Source organism: Mirounga angustirostris, unplaced genomic scaffold (genome assembly GCF_029215605.1).
Source record: "Mirounga angustirostris isolate CCGP_5_RB_7025 unplaced genomic scaffold, mMirAng1.0.hap1 SCAF_8, whole genome shotgun sequence".
NCBI lineage: Eukaryota > Metazoa > Chordata > Mammalia > Carnivora > Phocidae > Mirounga > Mirounga angustirostris.
Window position 1 is genome coordinate 22548000 of NW_026991716.1, and position 22165 is coordinate 22570164.

Here is a 22165-nt window from a genome sequence, read left to right on the forward strand (position 1 = left end):
AAGATCCTGAGTTCCATGCCCCAAAGACGTGGCACAGGACGTGGCTAGGTGCTGCACAAACAGCTGCGGGTGTGGGCAATGCAACGTGTACGTGCTGCTGTGTGTGCCCGGAGTGCCTGGCGTGCCCAGATGGCAGGACTTTGTCCAGTGTGCGAACTGCTGAGGTGTGCCAACTGCTGTGGGGGGTCTTACCATGGCGTTCACATGAAGAAGCTATGTGGCACCCCCCACGGCATTCAAAATTGCTGTGGCCACAATAACCGAAGCTTAAGTTGATGGCATTGTCAGGAGCCCCTGGGGGATACGGGCAGAGGCCAGTCCCTCTTCTGCATCTGCTGAAACATCAGAGATCGGACTGTTCCTGGAGCCTTTCTCCCCCTCTCTGCTCTTCCTTCTCTTTGCTCCTGAGTTTGTGGGGAGGAGAGATGGTTCTCTAGAAATAAACTAAGACAACAAAAATAAATTCTGATGGGTAAGCATCTAATATCTAACTTTCTGAGTTGCTTTGGATGATGGACTGTGGAAGGTGATTACTGATTTGAATGGGTCTTGTGTTTGTCTTGGAGAATATAAGGTTGCCACTGCCTTGAGCAGATTATAAGTGATGATATTAACACCGACAAGTAACAGTAGCATTTACTGTCGTCCCAAGACTTTCTCTGCCTTCCTAATTCATTTTAGCCACAGATGTCCATTTAGCAGATTGGGAAGTGAATGCCGAGGGAGGGTAAGCAGCTTGTTGATAGCACGGAGGGGGCGAATGGCAGAGCTCCTATCCTAGCTAGTGCTCTCTACCCAGTACTCTGTGGCTCCCGTGGCTCAGATCTGGGGGTGCCAGAGTCCCGATTTTTGACATCCTTTTGAGGTTGGTTATATACTGTGTCTCTTAAATGGGTAACTTATTTATATGAGAGATGAGACAATGAGCCACTCCGTGTAGCACTTTTCAGAGCTCCTTGTGAATTAATTTTCTTTTTCTCTTTTCTTTTTTGTTAAATTTTAGTTCCAGTTTAGTTAACATGCAGTGTTATATTAATTTCAGGTTTATGAAATAGTGATTCAGCAATTCCGTGTATTACTCAGTCCTCCTCATAAGTATCCTCTTAGTCCTCTTCACCTTTTTCACCCATCCCCCTACCCTCCTCCCCTCTGGTAACCATCTGTTTCTTCTCTACAGTTACCAGTCTGTTTTTTGGGTTGTCTCTCTTTTTTTCCTCCTTTGTGCATTTGATTTGTTTCTTAAATTCCACATGAGTGAAATCATATGGTATTTGTCTTTCTCTGACTTCACTTAGCATTATACTCTCTAGATCCATCCATGTTGTTGCAAATGGCAAGATCTCATTCTTTTTGTGGATGAATAATATTCCATTGTCTATAGATACCACATCTTGTTTATCCATTCATCTATGGATGGACACATAGCATATTGAACAATGGGTATTCCTGATGAGATTGTGGAGCATAGAGCATGTTCTCATTAACGAGTACTGGTTTTGCCAGCTAGCAAGTAGATTTGTTTTTCCATTGTTTTAATTTACAATTGGATGATTTACATGAGGAACAAAAGCTTTAACAGGTATTCTTTCTTGGTTGTTTTGTTTTGGTTTTGATGGGGTGGGGAAGTAAGCAAACTGGCCCTGAGGGCCCTTGTTGAGTGGGAGGACGGTTCTGTTGGAAGCGCTCATCCAGTGGGGCTCCTGGAAATGTGACATCCGGGCACTGAGTCTCTCTCAGTGCTGTCCCAGCAGGGACTCCTCTTCCCTTGTCTGCTGTGGGTCCTGGTTTGCTTTGGGTTTTGTCTATACTGGAAGATAAAAACTTGTGTCCAGAGGGAAAGTTCCAGAAATGCTCCTGGGGATGATGATGGGAGTTTGATTTCCAAGTGAGTATTCCTGTTCAACTGAATAAGCTCTTGTGTAATTAATCAAAATCTTGATTACTGTGGGTTAGTTCTATTATTTTATATGTGAAAGCTCCCATCTTCTCTAATCCCTGCCAAGAATTCTTATTTTGTTTGAAAGCTTTTTCCTTAACGGATCCTGGGGCATTACTACTTTTATTAGCTTAAGACAACAGTAATTCTGTGTTTCTAGGTGGGTTTTTTTTGTTTTGCTTTGTTTTGTTTTTTAAAGCATCTGTGTTTTTTGAACTGAAAAAAAAAATTTTTTTTTAAAGATTTTATTTATTTATTTGACAGAGACACAGCGAGAGAGGGAACACAATCAGGGGGAGTGGGAGAGAGAGAAGCAGGCTTCCCGCTGAGCAGGGAGCCCGATGTGGGGCTCGATCCAGGACCCTGGGACCATGACCTGAGCCAAAGGCAGACGCTTAATGACTGAGCCACCCAGGCGCCCCCGAGCTGAAAATTAAAAGTAATTATTATGGAGGTGCTGATGATATACCCACAGGAATACAATATAGCATATAATTTAATTATCATAAAATGTAAAGATTCGAGAAATTTTTCCTCTGATCTGTAGTATTTTCCTTGTGAAGAAAGTTTTTATGTTCTAATGCTTATTTTAAACACCCACTGGGTCACATAAAGTGACATAGTTATGATGGACAGGATAGTGTGTATTACAACCTTTCATGCCATCTTGGATTTATCCTGCTTTGTGCAGTAGAGGTACCAAGGCTTGGTCTTACGAAGGTGGGGTTATTTTTCTGTAATGTTCTAAGAGATGCTCAAAAGACCTCCTGCTGTTTTCCTTACACCCCAAATTACATAAGTGGTGAGTTAGGCTTTTACGTCTCACAGACTTTTCATCAGGAGTTTCTGTTACGATATGATGATCTAGGATGGAAAGCAACGGCCACCCAGACTCTTACCAAGATTCCCTGCCAGCCTCCTGGAGGCCAGAGAGGAGTGACCGGGCTGGTGGAGGGCTCGGTACTGCTGGGCCTTAGGAAATTGCTCAGAAAAGAGCCAGGATAATGCGTATCCATCTTACCTGCTGGAAACTAATAGGCAGCTTCTGGGATTTGCTCTCTGTACCAATTAATTTATAATCTATTCTACTTTCTCTTCCCCTGCCTGCCAGTCACTCCTCTTCTCAGGGATAACTGCAGGGAGGAGATGACGATTTTCCACCAAGGGGTTTGCTACAGTTGCCCGCACTGTTCCGTGAGCGTGTGGACCCTCCCAGCTCTCAGCCATCATCCCTCCCCTTTCTCAGCTCTTGGTCGGCGACTTGCCCATGTTTTGAACATACTGGTGAAGGAGCAGTTGAGCCATTTTGGTGGAATGAATTTCCATTGACCGGTGTATGAAGAGTGCCCACTCAGGGGCCCCAAACATAGGTACGTGATAAACCGTGTGCGCACAGTGTTGGGGAAATCGAGCTGTTTCCTCTAACAGCTCAGTGTCACAAATGGTGGCAGCTAGCCTTTCCTCTGCCTTCCCGGCTTGGCTCGCAGTCCCTGAGCTGCAGTCCTGCTACCGGGAAGACGAACCCAAAGGCTACCGTGTTCAGCTGAAGGGGAGTCACACGGGCTTTCCACTGAGAACCGACCACACACTTCCTTTGTCACGTCCCTGCCTCCTTAGATTGTCACGTGGGAAGACCTGCCATCTTGCTGCGGGGAGGGGGTTGTTAGCAAGCACCTGCAAACATCTGGCTCCCTGTACTTCCCATGCACCTCGTGGGTGCAGAGCCCAAGAAATCTGAGCATTTTTCAGATATTCCTTTATAATTTGGTTAGTATTTTTAGGTTAAAAAAAGTATGTGTCTGGGGCGCCTGGGTGGCTGTTGGTTAAGCGACTGCCTTCGGCTCAGGTCATGATCCTGGAGTCCCAGGATCGAGTCCCGCATCGGGCTCCCTGCTCGGCAGGGAGCCTGCTTCTCCCTCTGACCCTCCTCCCTCTCATGTGCTCTCTGTCTCTCTCATTCTCTCTCTCTCAAATAAATAAATAAAACCTTTAAAAAAAAAAAGAATGTGTCTGAACAAATGTTGAATTTTATCAAATTGTTTCCTATATCAATTGAAGTGCTCACTTGTTTGTTCTATCTATCTGTTGAATTATTCTTGCATCCCTGGTATTAATACATAAAAGGAGACAGCCAATAACAGGAACAGTTTGTTCAAGATAAGATTGTTTTTGAGCTTTTGAATAAAATTATTAGTAAAACTAAAAAAAAAAACCACAAAAGAATGTGTCTATGTTGCTTGTCTATTCCGTAGATATGTGGCATATCAGTTTCTTTGGATATCTCATGCCCTTGTAAGCTGGCAGCTCTGGGAGATGTTTTAAAATCTGTTTTGTTTGTTTTTTTTTCTCGGTAAAAAGGGAGAGGAATTGCAGACATACTGTGTGCCAGAGCACTTGAAGCAAATCTATTTCTAAATGAATATTGCACCTGAGGGACTTGCCAGAGCGATGCATTATTATTTTTTCCTCCCTGATGCTAAGTACACTAATGGGTATGCTGAGTGTTGCCCACTCTGCCATCCGGTTGAAGGCAGGACTGGCATGATCCCAACTGCTTTGCCTGCCTCCCTGTCAGGGGCCTGTTGCAGCAGTGTCCAGCTTCCTCCAAGTGTCAGGAGTGCAAAGGATCACTCAGTTGCTGAAGAGCAGGGGCCACAAGCATTTCTGGTGGTTTATCGTAGGGTGTGTTATCTTTCTACAGCTAAAGCAACAGGTTCCTAAGAACAAGCATCAGAAATAGTTTGCATGTATTTCCAGTCGAGCCATAAAAAAGTTATTCACTCGTTTAGAAAGATGCCATGATTTATGCTTAGTGATAAAATTGTTTAAATGATTACTTTTCTTTCTTTTTTTTTTTTTAGGGGGTGGAGGCTGAGAGAGAATCTTAAGTGGGCACACACAGAGCATGGAGCCTGAAGAGGGGCTCGATCTCACAACTCTGAGATCATGACCTGAGCTGAAATTAAGAGTTAGGTGCTTAACTGACTGAGCCACCCAGTCATCCCAAATGATTACTTTAAAAAAAAAAGATTTGATTTATTAATTTGTGAGAGAGAGAGAGAGAGCATGAGCGGGGCAGGGGCGGCGGGGGCGTGGAGAGCAGAGGGAGAGGGAGAAGCAGGCTCCCAGCTGAGCAGGGAGCCCAATGTGGGGCTTGATCCCAGGACCCTGGGATCATGACCCGAGCCGAAGGCAGACGTAAAAGCACACATTTTCAAGCATCAGAGTGGCAGAGATGAAATAAACCCAAAATACTCGGTGTCAGAGAGGAGCTGTCAATGTGCCTTCTCACCCGCTCTCGGTGGGAGATTCACAGGTACTATGTCTTTGTGAGGGTGTTTGCCAATGTATCATGCAATCTAGAAGATGCACTCACATCTTTTGACGTGGAGGTTACCTTCGTCCAGGACGGTTCAGTACAGCACTTTTTATTTCATGTGACTCTCCGTGGAGAGCTTATTCTGCCCCTCCTCCCCTCCCCCCTTCTCTCTGATGTGTAAGTCACCGGACTCAGGACTTCTGCTTGGTCTCAGCGCAAGCCCACTTTGCTGGGCTGGTGACTGAAAGGACATCTCTCTTGCCCTGGGCAGAGTGATCACAGATTCTAGAGCAGGGACCCTGACATGTCGGGAGAAACACTTTTCATTTCCCTCTGTCATTAGCCTCCGGCACAGGACCATCCTGGCAAGTCTGTGGAGGGAGCCTTGCGCACATGGCTGATGTCCTCAGGGTTCCAGTGGCCACTGTGAGATCCTCCTGGAGGTCCTTATCCAGGACAGGTCAGGCTTCTCCCCCTCTAGCTGGCACCAGCAGGGGCTACAGATTGGTTCGGCCTGGGGCTCCTTTTTCTCACTCCTGTGCTACCTTTGTTAAGGCTTTGTGTTCTAGGGACAATGGCCTTGTCACTCTGCTCCCTCTGAAACCTGGGCCCGGAGCGTACCAGCCACATGGGAGACCCCGAGTGAGCCCTCCCAGCAGCGGTGTCTCCATCAGATGCTCAGAGTAGTGAGTGTGGGGAGCATGCCACTGGGGTGTGGACTGTTCTTTCCCAAGAGGCAGCATTTTGAATTTGAGACCTATTGACATATACTTTGCATTAATTTACATACCAGCCTCGATAACTAGCTCTAAATACCCTTCCATGAATTCAACTAGTTAGTGCAGCTAACCACTGTGGTAGCCAGACCTGATATTTAGGGCATTACACACATGAAAAACTGAAAAGATCGGCGAAAACATAATCATGAGCATGGTGAATCAGCCCAGGCCCCTCACGGATGCAGCTGCTCCTTAGCCTGATTCCTTATGCTGGGGTGATAGTGCATTTAACACTCGTGAGGGAGATCGTGCCTTTCTAGCCCTCAGCTGAGTTAACCCCCACCCTGGAAAAACAAGGAAGGAAAAGAAACATTGACCATTTTTCACTTAAATAAATTTATTTGCAATCTTTCATTTAAATTGGCACTAATGCTACCAGTTATTTCACATTTTTTCTGTTATTTGACATGATATCTACATAGTTTGTGAAGTTGGTTGGTGATGAGAAGAACACATAGAAAAGGTGATGTTGTAGATGGTGAAGATTGCCCGTAGGGTTTGCAGTATCCAGCCTGCGTCCTTGCACGCCATTCACCTCTGAGATGACCTTTCCTCCTTTTCTTCTTTCACAGCCTTAATCCTGGAGTGACTAGACCACAGTCTGCCTCACTTAAGAATGGAAAGTTGGGGGGATGGGGAGGGGGACAGGTATACCTGCACCGCCCCCTGCCTTGTGTTGATTCCCACTTTGTGGGTTCCACTGGGTGTTGACATTATTCTGGGCTTTACTGAAACAATGTACTAACTCCTGGTCTGTACAGCTGACTTTTAATAGCATTTTGGGAAATTTTACCTCCTTCAGAGATTAGACAAGGAAGAGAAGGGATCTGTTCTCAAACAATGAAGGAGTCCTTGAAATTCATGCTACCTTTTGCAGGTCCCCTTAAAATCCTGATCTCTTTTAGGGCTTCCAGACCCAATTCCAATGTGTGGCTGAATCCCCTCCCATACCACCAATGATGCTATCAGGGCTGCGATGTCAGAATATAATTTTCCAAATGGTCCTGTTCTGTGTGGTGGATAAGTCAGGGGTATTAGAGAACTATGTTTTAGTTACACTGTGGCCTTATCTGCTTATGTGGCTTGACTGATTTCCAAATACTTTGCTGTGCATTGTTTCTATTTAAAAAGTATGGCTAAGGGCGCCTGGGTAGCTCAGTTGGTTAAGCGACTGCCTTCGGGTCAGGTCATGATCCTGGAGTCCTGGTTTCGAGTCCCACATTGGGCTCCCTGCCCAGCAGGGGGTCTGCTTCTCCCCCTGACCCTCCCCACTCTCATGCTCTCTCTATCTCATTCTCTCTCTCAAATAAATAAATAAAATCTTTAAAAAAAAAAAAAGTATGGCTAAGCTCAAACTATGGAAAGAGTCTAGATGTCCATTGACGGATGAATGGATAAAGATGTGGCATATATACATACAATGGAATATCACTCACCCATCAAAAGAATGAAATCTTGCCATTTGCAATGACATAGATGGAACTAGAGGGTATTATGCTAAGCAAAATCAGTCAGAGGAAGACAAATATATGATTTTACTCATATGTGGAATTTAAGAAACAAAACACATAACATAGGGGAAGGGAAGGAAAAATAAGATGAAAACAAAGAGGGAGACAAGCCATAAGAGACTCTTAACTCTAGGAAACAAACTGAGGGTTGCTGGAGGGAAGGTGGTAGGGGGGATGGGGTAACTGAGTGATGGGCATTAAGGAGGGCACTTGATGGAATGAGTAGTGGGTGTTATATGCAACTGATGAATCACTAAATTCTACCTCTGAAACTATTAATATACTATATGTTAATTAAATTGAGTTTAAATTTTAAAAAAAAGTGTGGCTAACCAACTCAAACAAGTTGATAGAAGGCAATTCTATTGTAATCTGGATGGAAAGCCTTGTGAAATATTTTAAAGTTACTGTAGCATACCAATTTTTAAAATAAGTCATGTGACTTACCTGAGTTCAATTTCTCCCAACATCAGAGTTAGGGTAGAAAATTAAAATGTGAGTAAAACTAGAATGAATGCACCAATACCTCTGAATTGACTATGTTCATTGCCCTGCCATGATGAAGGTGCCATTGTTTCCTCTACTAAATCTTACCCATCCACTAAGATCTCAATTTCCTCCTTCTGTGATTTTCCCTGCCTTGAACATCTCTAAGACCCACTTGATTAGGCACCACCTTGCACTATAGATTTTTTTCCAGTTTTGTATCCCAAAATAGGTTTTAATTTCCATGAGGGCAGGAGATGCTATCTTATGCTACTTCTGCGCTGGCAGCACCATTCAGCTCCCGTGTTTCGTGTCCAAGTAAGAGGCTCTGTTTCTCAAGCTGGTCACAGTGATATCACAGTGATAACTTCTGCAAGAAGACATAACAATCCTCAATGTATACACACCTAATAATAAAGTGTCAAAATATGCAACGTAAGAACTGATAGAACTACAATAAGAAATAGATGAATAGAGATACAATAGAGAATTATAGTGAGAGACTTCAGCAACACTCTATTGGTAATTGACAAACCGAGCAGGCAGAATGTCAGCAAGGACTGATGGGACAGCATAATCAATCACTGGATCTAACCGACTACTTCAAGTGAGGCAGATCTTGTAGACTACCTCATTCAACAGCAAGACAATATAACATATCTACATTATATATATAACAACAAACCATCAAAATATATGAAACAAAAATTGACAGAATTAAAGGGGGAAATATAGAGTTCTACAAAAATAATTGAAGACCTTAATATCACACTCTCAGTAATAGAGAGAATAACCAGACAGAAGATAAGCAAGAAAATAGAGGACTTGAACAACATGATTTCTCAACTAGGGGTAATAGACATATACGGAACATTCTACTCAATAACAGAATACACATCCTTCTCAAGTATATTTGGGACATTCTGCAGGATAAGCCACAAATGTTAATACACAGATAAGTCTCAATATATTTACCCAGATAACTATGATATATAGTATCTTCTCTGACCACAACAGGATAAAGTTAGAAATTAATACAGAAGAAAAACTAGAAAGTTAACAAATTTGTAGAAATTTACACACTCTTTTTTATTTAAAGAGTTATTTATTTATTGGAGAAAGAGAGGATGCACACAAACAGGGGGAGGGATAGAGGGAATCTCAAGCAGACTGTGCTGAATGTGGAGCCCGATGTGGGGCTCAGTCCCATGACCTATGAGATCATGACCTAAGCTGAAACCTAGAGTCAGACCCTCAACCAATTGAGCCAACCAAGCACCCCTAAACAACAAACTCTTAAACAACAAATGGGTCAAATAAAAAATTACAAGGGAAATTAGAAAATACTTAGAGATGCATGAAAACAAACACCACACCCCAAAACTTAATGGACCTAGCAAAACCAGTGCTAAGGGAGAAATTTATAGCTCTACATTTTTATATCAAAAAGGAAGCTCTCAAATCAATAACCTAACATTACAATTTAAGGAATTAGGAAAAGAAGAATATGTTAAACTCAAATCTAGTAGAGGAAAGGAAATAAAGATTAGAGCAGAGATAAATAGGAGAATAGAAAATCAATGAAACCAAAAGTTGGCTATTTGAAAAGATCAACAAAATTGACAAATTTTTAGCTAGATTAATTTAGGAAGATAGAAGATTCAAATTACTAAAATTAGAAATTACACCATATACAAAATTTAACTCAAAATGGATCAAACATCTAAATTTAAGAGCTGAAACTATAAAACTCTTCAAAGAAAACATAGGGGAAAAGCTTCATGATATTAGATTTCACATTCACTTCTTGGATATGATACCACAGGCAACAAAAGAAAAAATAAACAAATTAGACTTCATCAAAATGAAAAAATTTGTGCATCAAAGGACACTATTAACAGAGTAAAGAGGCAACCCACAGAATGGGAGAAAATATTTACAAATCAAATTTATAGTGAAGTATTACTATCCAGAATTCAACAATAACAAAAACTTGATTAAAAAATAGGCAAAGGACTTGAATAGGTGTTTCTCCAAAGAAAATATACAAATGACCAAGAAGCACATGAAAAGATATTCAGTATCACTTATCATTAGGGAAATATAAACCAAAACCACAATGAGATACCACCGGACACCCATAGGATGACTACTATTTAAAAGAAACAAACAGGGACGCCTGGGTGGCTCAGTTGGTTAAGCGACTGCCTTCGGCTCAGGTCATGATCCTGGAGTCCCGGGATCGAGTCCCGCATCGGGCTCTCTGCTCAGCAGGGAGTCTGCTTCTCCTTCTGACCCTCCCCCCTCTCATGCTCTATCTCATTCTCTCTCTCAAATAAATAAATAAAAAGAAAAAAAATCTTTAAAAAAAAATAAATAAAAGAAACAAACAAACAAACAAGATATGTTAGGATGTGGAGAAACTGGAACACTTGTGCACTGCTGGTGAGAATGTAAAGAGATGCATCCACTATGGAAAACATATGGCGGGGCATCTGGATGGCTCGGTTGTTAAGTGTCTGCCTTCGGCTCAGGTCATAATCCCAGGATCCTAGGATCAAGTCCCGCATCGGGCTCCTTGCTCAGCAGGGAGCTTGCTTCTCCCTCTGCCTGCTACTCCCCCTGCTTGTGTTCCCTCTCTCTCTCTGTCTCTCTGACAAATAAATAAATAAAATATTTTTTAAAAAGCATATGGCGATTCCTTAAAAAATTAAAAATACGATTACCATATGATCTAGTAATTCCAATTCTGGGCATTTACCCAAAAGAATTGAAATCAAGGACACTAAGACATATACTTACACATATGTTTATAGCAGCATTATTCTCAATAGCCAAAAAGGGGAAGAAACCCAAGTGTCCATCAATGGATGAATTGAAAAAATGTGGTAATACATACAATGGAATATTATCCAGCCTTAAAAAGAGACGAAATTTCAGACATACGCTACAATAAATTAGGTAGCCAGAAAAAAAACAAATACTGCATGATTCCACTCATATGAGGTACCTAGAATCATCAAATTCACAGAGACAGAAAGTAGAATTGTGACTGCCAGGGGCTGAGGGGAGATGGGAAAGGGAGGTTATTGTTTAATGGGTACAGAGTTTCAGTTTTACAGATGAAAAAAAATTCTATGGTTGGGTGGAGGTGATGATTGCACAAAAATGTGAGTGTACTTAATACTACTGAACAGTACATTAAAAAAATGCTTAAAATGGTAAATTTCACCACAATTTAAAAAAATAAATGATATTTGAAAAAATGAACAAACTATGGCTATGTACAAGGCATGGGTGAATATCACCATCATAATGGTGCAGAAAAGAAATCAGATGCAAAAGTTTACAAACTATATAATTCCATTTATATATCTTAAAACAAATGGAAAAACAAAACTGAGGTCTGGCTTCCAGTAATGATGAAGTAGCCTGTGAACTAACACTCTCACAGATAACAATGATAAAATCTGGACAAAATATTATATATAGTTATATAGAAATATGTACCTATATATAATACACATATGATATATGTGTATATATTTCCAGAAAACAAGCAGAAGTGGAGGGAAGTCCCTTCCCTTGAATGATGGGAATGACAACAGCAAATATTTGCAAGCTTGAGTCTTTTTGCCTCAATGCACTTCACAATCTGTGCATGGCACACGTAGGCGGAAAACCACAGTCTTACTGGTGGTGTCAGAGAGGACATATATTGGGGTTAGTAGAGTAGGTAGAAAGTTAGGGGAGAAATTCTGGAAGGGCGAGAGCCATGAAGGGGTAATAGATCTTTAAACTACATATGTGCAGAGCATCCCTTAGGGGGCCCAGCCTGAAAGAGGATTTCAGCTGTGCCCACTGTAGGTGAGGTTTTGAGTCTAGCAAAGTTAACTCTGTACTAGGAAAATAACACTCTTCAAAGGAATAAAACAGAATCCAGGGTCTCTATAACTATCGTTGATAATGTCTAGTATGCAATTTTAAAAAATCATGAGATGTGTGAGGAAGCAGGAAAGTGTATTCTATACACAAGACAAAAAGCAGGCCATGGAAACTATCCCTAAGATATCTAAGATGTTGCAGTTAGCAGACAAGGATTTGAAATCAGCCATTATAAGTATGTTCCTGAGGGTAAAGGAAAATATTCTCATAATTAATGAACAGATGTGGAAACTCAGCAGAGAAATGGAAATTATAAAAAAAAGTTAGAAAGATGACAAAAGGAAAAGGAATTAACTTTCGAGCTTGTCAAAAATTAAAAATCCAACATTTGGTAGAAAACCTAAATTTTTAGGTCCAAGAAGTTTTTTAAAAAACTCAAAAGAAAATACAAATAAAACTAAACCTAAGCACATCACAGTCATACTGCAAAAATCCAAAGATAATAAGAAAATTTTGAAAGCAGCCAGGGAAGGATACCACACTACGTAGAGGGGATAATAATATGAGTGATGGATGATATATCATTCAAGAACAAGAGACAAATCAACAATGAAATGATATCTTTAAAGTGCAGGGGGAAAAGTCAATATAAACACAGGATTCCACATTCACTTAGCAAAACTCTCCTTCAAAATGAAGCAGAAGCCACAGTGGGATGCCACACACCTATTAGAAATGGCTAAAATAAAAATAAAATTGCAAATAGCAAGTACTTTTGAGGCTCTGGAATGACTAGAACTGGAAATGCAAAATGGTACAGCGTTTGGAAAATAATTGAGCAGTTTTTTGTAAAGTTAAACATTAGATGACCTATGGATATTCCACTCCTAGATATTTAGTGAAGTAAATTGAAAACTAATGTTAAAAACTTGTGCGTGAATATTTATAGCCACTTTAGTCATAACTGCCAGAAGCTGGAAATAAACCAGGTGTTCTCCAACTGGTGAGTGAATAAGTACACTATGGTGCATCCATACAGTAGGATACTACTTGGCAACAAAAGGAGCAAACTTGATTCACACAAGCACAAGGATGTATCTTCAATGCATTTCTCTAAGTGAAGGTAGTCAGACCCCAAAAGCTACATATTACATGATTCTATTTACATGACATTCTAGTAAAGGAAAAATTACAGGGGTGAAAAATGATCAGTGGTTGCCAAGGATAAGGTGGGGGAGGGGGAGCTGACTACAAACAAAGAGGCAGCACAAGAGACTTTTCTGGAGAGACCTTCATTGAATCTACAGTGTTAGCCATTTAAGACATTGGTTACCTTTGTGACGGAGGGAAGGAGAAAGTGATAGGGAGCCTGAGCAAAGCTGGTTCAAGCTCTTGGTCACACAGATGTATTCAATCTATAATAATTCACTGAGCTTTACATGAAGAGTTTCTGCATCTATCTCAGGATGCAGGTTATATGTCAATTAAAAAATTTTTAAGATTTATTTCTTTGAGAGAGAAAGAGCATGCGTGCTCACACATGAGCTGGGGGGGAAGGGCAGAGGGAGAAGCAGACTCCCCCGCCGAGCAGGGAGCCTGACCCCGCTTAGGCTCCATCCCAGGACCCTGGGATCAGGACCTGAGCGGAAGGCAGCCACTTAACATCCTGAGCCACCCAGGCGCGCCTATGTCAATTAAAATTTAAATACTACATATTTGCATAAAAATCCTAACTCAGTATCTCAGAATAACAGCAGGCTTTTGTTGTGTTTTGTGTTTAAGTAAAACACGTTTGCTCATGGCATCATCAGATGGATTTTAATATTCCAAAGTATTACCGTCCTAAACCTTGGGTGAGCTCCTAGGGTCTTTCCATTTTTGCTTCAGTTTGGTAAGTCACATGGTTTTGATTTTTTTATGATGCAGTGTTTTTCCAGAGAAGTCCTCCCTTCCTAAGATGTGTACCAACACCGGGACACCTAGCACGGTTCCTTGCACATTGTATACACGATACTCGTGGCACTGTGTTGACAGGAACAAACCCAGTAGGAGAGGCTTGTTTGTGCACAGGCTAGTGAGCAGGTGATGGCAGATATGACTGAAAGGCTACACTCAGCAGCAAACGTTTTCATACTTTGTTTGATCAACTATTTGCAACTAGTTCAGCCAATAATAATTGGTTTAATGCAGTGGTTTTCAGCCTTGGCCACACACTGTGATCACCTGAAGAGCTAGTACCTGATGCCCAGGCTCCGCTCCAGGGATTTGGATGTAATTGATCTGTCGTAATTTGGGTTCTGGGAATTTCAAAAGCCCCCCCAGGTGATTTCATATGGAGCCCAGGGTGAGGACCACAGATATGGGGCCAGGGATGCATCAGCTGTAAGTGATTTCCATGTGTGTTCCAGGGTTTTAGAAAACAGTTCTGCCCTGTCAAAATTAAAGGGCTACTTTGGATTACTCAGCTATCTGTCTAAACTGCAACAGGAGGAAATGTCTTCTTAGCAGATCCATCTTTATGTCACTTGCTTTCAGAATAAGGGGTTGCTTTAGGCACAGCAGTTTGATTTCGTCTGTGTTGAAAATCATTAATAGCCGGATGCCTGGGTGGCTCAGTTGGTTAAGCGTCTGCCTTTGGCTCAGGTCATGATCTCAGGGTCCTGGAATCGAGTCCCACATCGGGCTGCCTGCTCAGCGAGGAGCCTGCTTCTCCCTCTGCCTGCTGCTCCCCCTGCTTGTGCTTCCCCTCTGTCTCCCTACTAATTAAATAAAATCTTTAAAAAAAAAAGAAAATCATTAATAGCCTACGGATACCAAAAGGGGATGAAAAGAATTTGCAAACATGTGGAGTGCATTATACATGTTTTCAAATTTCTCCTATGATTAGAAAGGAAAACTACATTGCTTAAGACTTGATTTCCTAAACTCAGCCCTCAGCCATTTCCCTAAATTATTTCAAGTCTTTCCAAGATACTCAGCGTTCTCTGCAGGGGATTATTCCCAGTGTGAAGGGTACGAGATGGATGCCGATCTCAAAGGAATTCTGCTTCTACTGCAGAAGCCTCACTAGCAGAACCTCCGATGACAAGGGAAGCTGCAGGGGCAGAATGATCCTTGTGGAGGCAGGGGAGTGCTTTAGTCAGGTGGAGTCGATACACGGGGCCCAGCCCAGCCATTTAGTTGCCATGGGGCTTTGGGCAAGTTTCTTGACTTGGATGACAGTTACATAAACCTCTTGCAGGAAAAGGCCTAAGGGTACTGACTGCAAAAACACCAGCGATTCTTCATTCCTCCTTGTGGCCCATGCCCTCCCGGCAATGTGATTTTACCGCTGCTCCCATTCAGAGGCTGACTCCCTTCCTCTGGTCTTACTCGCTCTGGCCAATAACAATGCAGAGGGTAGAATGACTGCCAGTTTGGGGTGTGGGCCCAAAAGGTCTTAGATGCTTCTGCTTTTTCTTTCAGAATACAGCTGTCTCCAAGCCCATGTGAGCCCGCTGGAAGATGAGATACAATGAGGAAGAGAACGAAGATGCCCACTTGACAGCCAGCTCACCCCCAGAAGCAGAGCCCCCTAGTCAACGAGCAGCTAACCACACAGGCATGAAGGAGCCCAGCAGAGATCAGACTGGTCCTGCGGAACCCAGCCTAAACTGCTGACCAGCTCAGTCATGAGCTAGATAAGTACTGGGGTGGTTTGTTACACAATAACTAGTACATACACCAATTGCAGACACGATGTCAAGATTCAATGATATATTAATTACAAGTTACTTGGCAAACAGTAGGCATCCTATAGGTGCTGATTTCCTTCTTCCCTTATTGAAAGTTGCATCTCTCAAGTTAAACAGAAATACATGCAGACGTGTATGTATGTGATTGGTGCTTAAGCTCACACAGCACCCCACACTGCAAGAGGAAGTGGGTGACCAGAGTCTGACCATGAGGGCCCAGGGCCAGATTGCGAAATAAGAAGTTTGCCTTTTTTCCCTCTGAATCTAAACTCTGGAGGTCAAGGCTGTGGACAGATCTAAAGACATGGAGTTCCCTCCTTCGGGGGCTCCATCTTTCTTCTATTGCTGTCTGACCTCTGGGAAGGTGGAATGGACCCAACCCCAAGACGCAGTTGTTGGGAAGCCATGGTCTACTTTAGGAAACTTCCTCTTGGGGCATCGTCTCTTCTCACCTTGGGCTGAGGGGAAGAGGTTGGTGGGGAAGAAGTTGGTGGGGAAGGGGTGACGCCTCTGGAAGGGAAGGGGATGTTTTCAGGCACTTCACCTCCCCAAGGTCAAGAGGAGTCACCTCCCCAAGGTCAAGAGGAGCCCTGAGTGCTGCATTTCCAACGTGACAGCCTCTCAGCACATGTGAGTGCTCAGCACCTAGAATGTGGCTGGTCCAAGTTATGAAGCACTGAAAGTGCAAAATAGAGTGAATTTCAAAGATTTAATACAAAAAGGTGAAATATTTCATTAATAATTTTATATTGATTACACATTAAAATAGTATCTTAGATATGAGGTTAAATAAATTCATAGTAATACCATCAATTTCACCTGTTTCTTTTTATTTTCTCTAACGTGAGGGTTGAGATTTTAAAACTACAGACGTGGCTCACCTCCTGCTTCTACCGGACATTGCTCTCTTCAAGGACTGCCTCCTTTTCAAAGCACGGGCTGCCTCCTCAGAAGAGCAGAGGACAGGAAGGCTAGGAAATCTGAAATTTTAAAAGAATTTGGCATTTTACTGGTTCTACTTGTGAATAAGGGATTTAATAAGGCTTTAAATTTAAGATTTTTTTTATAAAGATTTTATTTATTTATTTGACAGAGAGAGAGAGAGAGCGAGAGCAGGAACACAAGCAGGGGGAGTGGGAGAGGGAGAAGCAGGCTTCCTGCCGAGCCGGGAGCCCGATGTGGGACTCGATCCCAGGACCCTGGGATCATGACCTGAGCCGAAGGCAGACGCTTAACGACTGAGCCACCCAGGCGCCCTAAATTTAAGATTTAATATTAAAAATAAAATGCATCATTTCAACATCGTGTTAGGAATTGGTATCATTTTGCACGAGGGTTGCAGAAGCAATGCGAAGACATGGTTCTTGGCTCCAGACCTTTACTACTTAGCCTCTCACAGATTGGCTCCAGGTCCTGATATTTCCATTTTACATTAGATCCCCTTCCTCCAGGGTGATTGAAGAATAAGGCTGAAATGAAGTTTGAAGCTCTCACAAACCAAAGGATTTTTCTTTCTGTGGCTTTACCATCATTTTTAGTTTCTAATATTAGAAATACAAATTGCAGGCCATAGCTGGGAAAAAGAATGTAATGAATTGAGTCTAGAATCACACCACAGCTAATTTTCACAGGCATGTGCATTACCAAAAAGGGACATCACTTCCAACAATTCCAATACGTTCCCAGGACTTAGTCCACACCAAGCATTAGACTGAAAGTCCCCAGTGCCATCACTGTATAGAAATGGGACCATGTGCTGCATCCAGACAGGGCTGGGATGCTGTGAAGAGAGCAAATCTTCACAAAAACTCTAAATAATAACACTCTCTAGTGAAAGTAAGCATGATGGTCGTTAGTTGATGCAAGGCAACTTTCTTTTTCTTTTCTAATGAACAACATCTTTAAGGAGAGAAGCCCAGCCTCCACGCAATGCGTCCGTGGCTACCCAGGGATATGATCGAATTCAAGAGCAATAAAGGAGATGAAAGCCACATTTTAAATGTAAACAGATGTGTCACTGAAAAATTTTCAGATCCATAAATCCATGTATATGTTAATCATCACAGCATTGTGAGATGCAGGGAAACGATAAAGCATGTACCACTTACTATATATTTCCCCCACCCTTCTCAAGTTCCTAAGTGCAGATACTCTGAGAAAAAACTTTTCCAATTGACATCAATGTGAACATTTAGTATTATAAAATTAGTTTTTTTTCATTGTTTGTTAACTTTAAAGCCAAAGATACATAGTTCTACATCTAATATACTGCATTTTCGTAAAAACTCTGAATGTGAAAAGCTTCCTTTCTCCGATTACTAACAATAATTGCAAAATTGCCCATTCTATGAAGAACACTCTTCCAGAAACTGTGGGGAAATGGAAAAGAAATAACCAATATTGTTCCCATGACCTGGCAAGTCCCTCAAAGCTGGGGCAGAGAGATAGTCACAGTGTCTGGCAAACAGTAGAAGCTTAATTAAGAGCTTGTTGATTGGATAAATGAATACTTCCGATGCACACGGAGGCCAAATACAGGTAAGTTCCACACCTGGTGCTGTGGATGGATGTGCAGAAGCACACTGTATACCCACTCCTTCCTGGGATTTGGCCACGCCCTGCTCCCCAGCCCCAGGGCAATGCTTCCAGCTGTGGGAGAACTCGGGGATTTCTGTCCCCCAAAGTTCTTACTCATCGCCGTCTCCCTTCCCTCAGTCTGTTCCAACTGTCCTTCCACCTTTTATTCTGCCTTCCTCTGCTCAGAGCTCTGTTCCTTCTACTTCGAGCAGTTCCCGCCACCACCCTTCCCTCCCTGCCCCTTCCTTCTCCTTCCCTCCCCGCCCCTCCTGCTGTACCTCTTCCAGCAGTTCTTGTCTGCTTTTCCTCATAAAATAACTCTTCTTCCACTCTCTGCCTCATTCACACTCATTGGGGGATCAACCATTCACCCCACAGTTTAGTATTCCACAGATTTGGGAAAAAAGGAAGTCATATTCTAGAACGAGAACCAGTGCCATCCACTTCTAGAGATCCCGGAAGTAGTTTAAGAGCCTTTAGAATCCGCAGAGAAACCTTCATTGTTCTCATTTCCTTCTCCACGCACGAGCACTCAAGACAAATTTTTATCGTGCCAAATATAGGAAGGAATGAAGTACCCACCCTGCGGCAACTTGGACGAACCTTGAGAACGTTTAGCTGAGGGAAAGAAGCCAGTCGCAAGAGTCTAAATATTATAGGATTCCATTTGTATGAACTGTCCAGAAAAAGACAAATCTAGAGGGATGGAAAGAAGATGAATGGATGCCCAGGGCCAGGGTAGTCAGGTGGGAGCCTAGCAGCTACAGGGAGTTTCTTTTTGATGTGATGAAAAGGATCCAAAATTGACTTGTGCCAGTTACGCACATCTGTGCATAGACTAAAAACCATTAAATTATACACTTTAAATGAATTATACAGTACATGAATTGTATCTCAAGAAAGTGGTTTAAAATTTTCACAAATGAATTATTTTACATACAAAATTATATGGTATACAAATAGACATTCTGTATCTGTCACCTGCTTAATAAAATTTTACCACTACCTTCGACACCCTCTTCATGGCCCTTCCCAAATACAACTCTTTGCCTCCCCTCCTAGAGAGTCATTCATCTGAAATTTTAAACAATTATTATTCCACTTTCATTATAATTTTGCTACATACGTATCTCTAAATAGTATAATGTTTAGCTTTGCAAGTTTCGACTTCGTGCAGATGTATGTGCCAAATATACTAGTCCCTTCCCTTTCTCTTTCCACATTGTATTTTTTGAGAGTCTTTCACATTTTAAAGTTTCTTATTTAGGGGTGCCTGGGTGGCTCAGTTGTTGGGCATCTGCCTTCGGCTCAGGTCATGATCCCGGGGTCCTGGGATCGAGCCCCGCATCGGGCTCCCTGCTCGGCGGGAAGCCTGCTTCTCCCTCTCCCACTCCCCCTGCTTGTGTTCCTGCTCTCGCTGTGTCTCTCTCTGTCAAAGAAGTAAATAAAATCTTTAAAAAAAAATAAAGTTTCTTATTCAATTCTGTTTACTAATTAGCCTCTAAGTTGAAGATACTAAAACTTACCTCAGAGAGGGTTCTTGTGAGATAATTAATATAAAGTGCTTGGAGTAGTGCCTGATTCATTATAGGTGTTCAGTATTGTATATGTAATATATATATTATTACATAATTATTGATAATTATATATAAAATTATAGTGATTACCCCTTTCTCAATGTATATTATTTCATCAACTGCATTATGGATTAATAGTTTTCACATTATAGCAAAATCCGAGGTACACAGAAATGCCTCATTCTAGACATCTGAAGTCCCTGGATAGCTAAGATTTACATTTTTTACATCCCAATTTACTTCTAAACATATGTTTTTCCCCTTTAAACAAAATAAAAGAATGAGCTTTATAAAAAATGTCAACCATTTCCAAATTCTCTTCCAAAATTGTTATTTTAACATATGTGACAGAGCTTTAGTCAGACGGTGTGACCGTTCTGTGTTCTTTTTTTTCCCAGCTTTATTGAGATATAATTGACATATGACGTTGTGTTCTGTTTTTAAAGTATGCCTCATTTGTACACTTCATTTGTACACTTGGACACAGTTCACGTAGTTGCCATTATTAATATGTGCACATGCTCCACCAAATTCCAACCAGCCAAAGGGAGAGGACAGGAAGCAGTCTGGCTCTGAGCCCTTCCCAGAACGCCAGGGATTCAAGTCCTCGCTTGCGGGGGTGGCTCACATACCCTTCTTGGGGGCCACTGATGTTTTCCGCTGTGGCTGTTGGATCCAGTTCCTTGGCTGCCTTGTACACCAACACCCATCCATTTGTGGCAGATGCCTGGAGCCCTGGGCTGGAAAGGACTGTGAGGTCAAGTTTAGGCTTGGCAGGAGGGGAGGCCTCAGATTTACTACCGGTGTCTTCAACAGCTACAGTTCCCAGCACCACCTTCCCTGCCACTCCCGCCTGTAATGGGATGATGTTAGGTGATTTCAGGTTAGGGTGCATTCCGAAGAACAAACATACCCAGGAGCTTCAGAGTTGGAGAGTTCTCTCCTTTCACCAATATAGATCCAATATATTTGCATGTCCTGTTGAATAATACGGGGTTTGAAGTCTGCAGGTCCACTTATCTGTGGATTTTTTACAGTACAGTACTGTAAATGTATTTTCCTTCATTATTTTAACTCTTTTCCCCTAGTTTCCTTTATTGTAAGAATACAGTATATAATACACATACACAAAATATGTGTTAATTTATTGTTTATGTTCTCAGTAAGGCTTCTAATCAACAGTAGGCTATTAGTAATTAAGTTTGGAGGGGGGAGTCAAAAGTTAGATATGGGTTTCTAACTGCACGGGGTAGGGGGATGTCAGCATCCTAACTTCTGCATTGTTCAAGGGTCAACTGTATATTTATAGGTACTGTATTTGTGTTTTGAATTTGCACACTGACCCAGGCATTAATTTATGTAAAATAATATTCTAACATTTTCACAGAGTTGAGCATATTTAAATTCTGTTTCTGTACTTCTAATTTTATTGCATTGTAGCCCCAAAATGTGGTATAAAATTGTCCTTTTAGATTTACTAAGTATATTTTTGTATTGTTAGAATACAACCAAAGGTATTTTTATTTTTTTTGCAAAAGAAAAAAATATATTTTTATTTATTTTTTGTTGGCTTGGTTTTTTTAAAAGTTATTTTGCTACTATATTCTTTTGGGTGTATATATATATATATATATATATATATATATATACACAAATCAGTTATGTTTCATTTCCTGTGCTTTTCTTTCTTATTTATTTATTTTTGCCATTCCTGGCCCATCATCCTTAGACTTTTGCTATGCTCTCGAATCTATGATCTAGTATCTGTTGGTCAGTTAAGATTTCTTTCAGTTCTAGATACCAGAAATTCAGAAAATTATTGTATGAACAAGCAAGGGTAGGAGATGAGGCTGTAGAGGGAGGCAGGGGCCAGGTTATCTACAAGCTTTTATTCTACTGCAGTGAATAGCCAGTTTAAAGCCAGGCAGGGTTTAAATAGGGGGTGGGTAGCATATACAGGCCTACCTCCGAGATATTGCGGGTTTGATTCCAGCCAACCACATAAAGTGAGTCAAATAAATTTCCTGGTTTCCCAGTGCATATAAAAGTTATGCTTAGGAGCGCCTGAGTGGCTCACTCGGTTAAGTGTCTGACTCTTGGTTTCAGCCCAGGTCATGATCTCAGGGTTGGGAGATGGAGCCCCATGTTGGGCTCCACACTCAATGTGGAGTCTGTTTGAGATTCTTTTCTCCTCTCTCTCTCCCCCTCTGCTCTTCCCCCTGCTTGCTCTCTCTCTCTCAAATAATAAATAAAATCTGTAAAAAAAAAAAAAAAAAAAGGTCATGCTACACTATACTGTAATCTATTAAGTGTGTAATAGCATTATGTCTAAAAAAGTAAATACCTTGATTGAAAGATTGT

General features: G+C 41.6%; 1 protein-coding gene across 1 annotated transcript in view; it reads left to right on the forward strand.

Annotated features, from left to right (window-relative positions):
• LYRM4 (LYR motif containing 4) overlaps positions 1–16533 on the forward strand; it is a 282708-nt gene extending 266175 nt beyond the window's left edge. The window contains exon 3 of the mRNA XM_045866426.3: positions 15382–16533. Coding sequence (XP_045722382.1) covers positions 15382–15408 — 27 coding nt within the window. The 3' untranslated portion in view covers positions 15409–16533. The remainder of the gene's footprint in view (positions 1–15381) is intronic.
• Positions 16534–22165: the final 5632 nt, after the last annotated feature.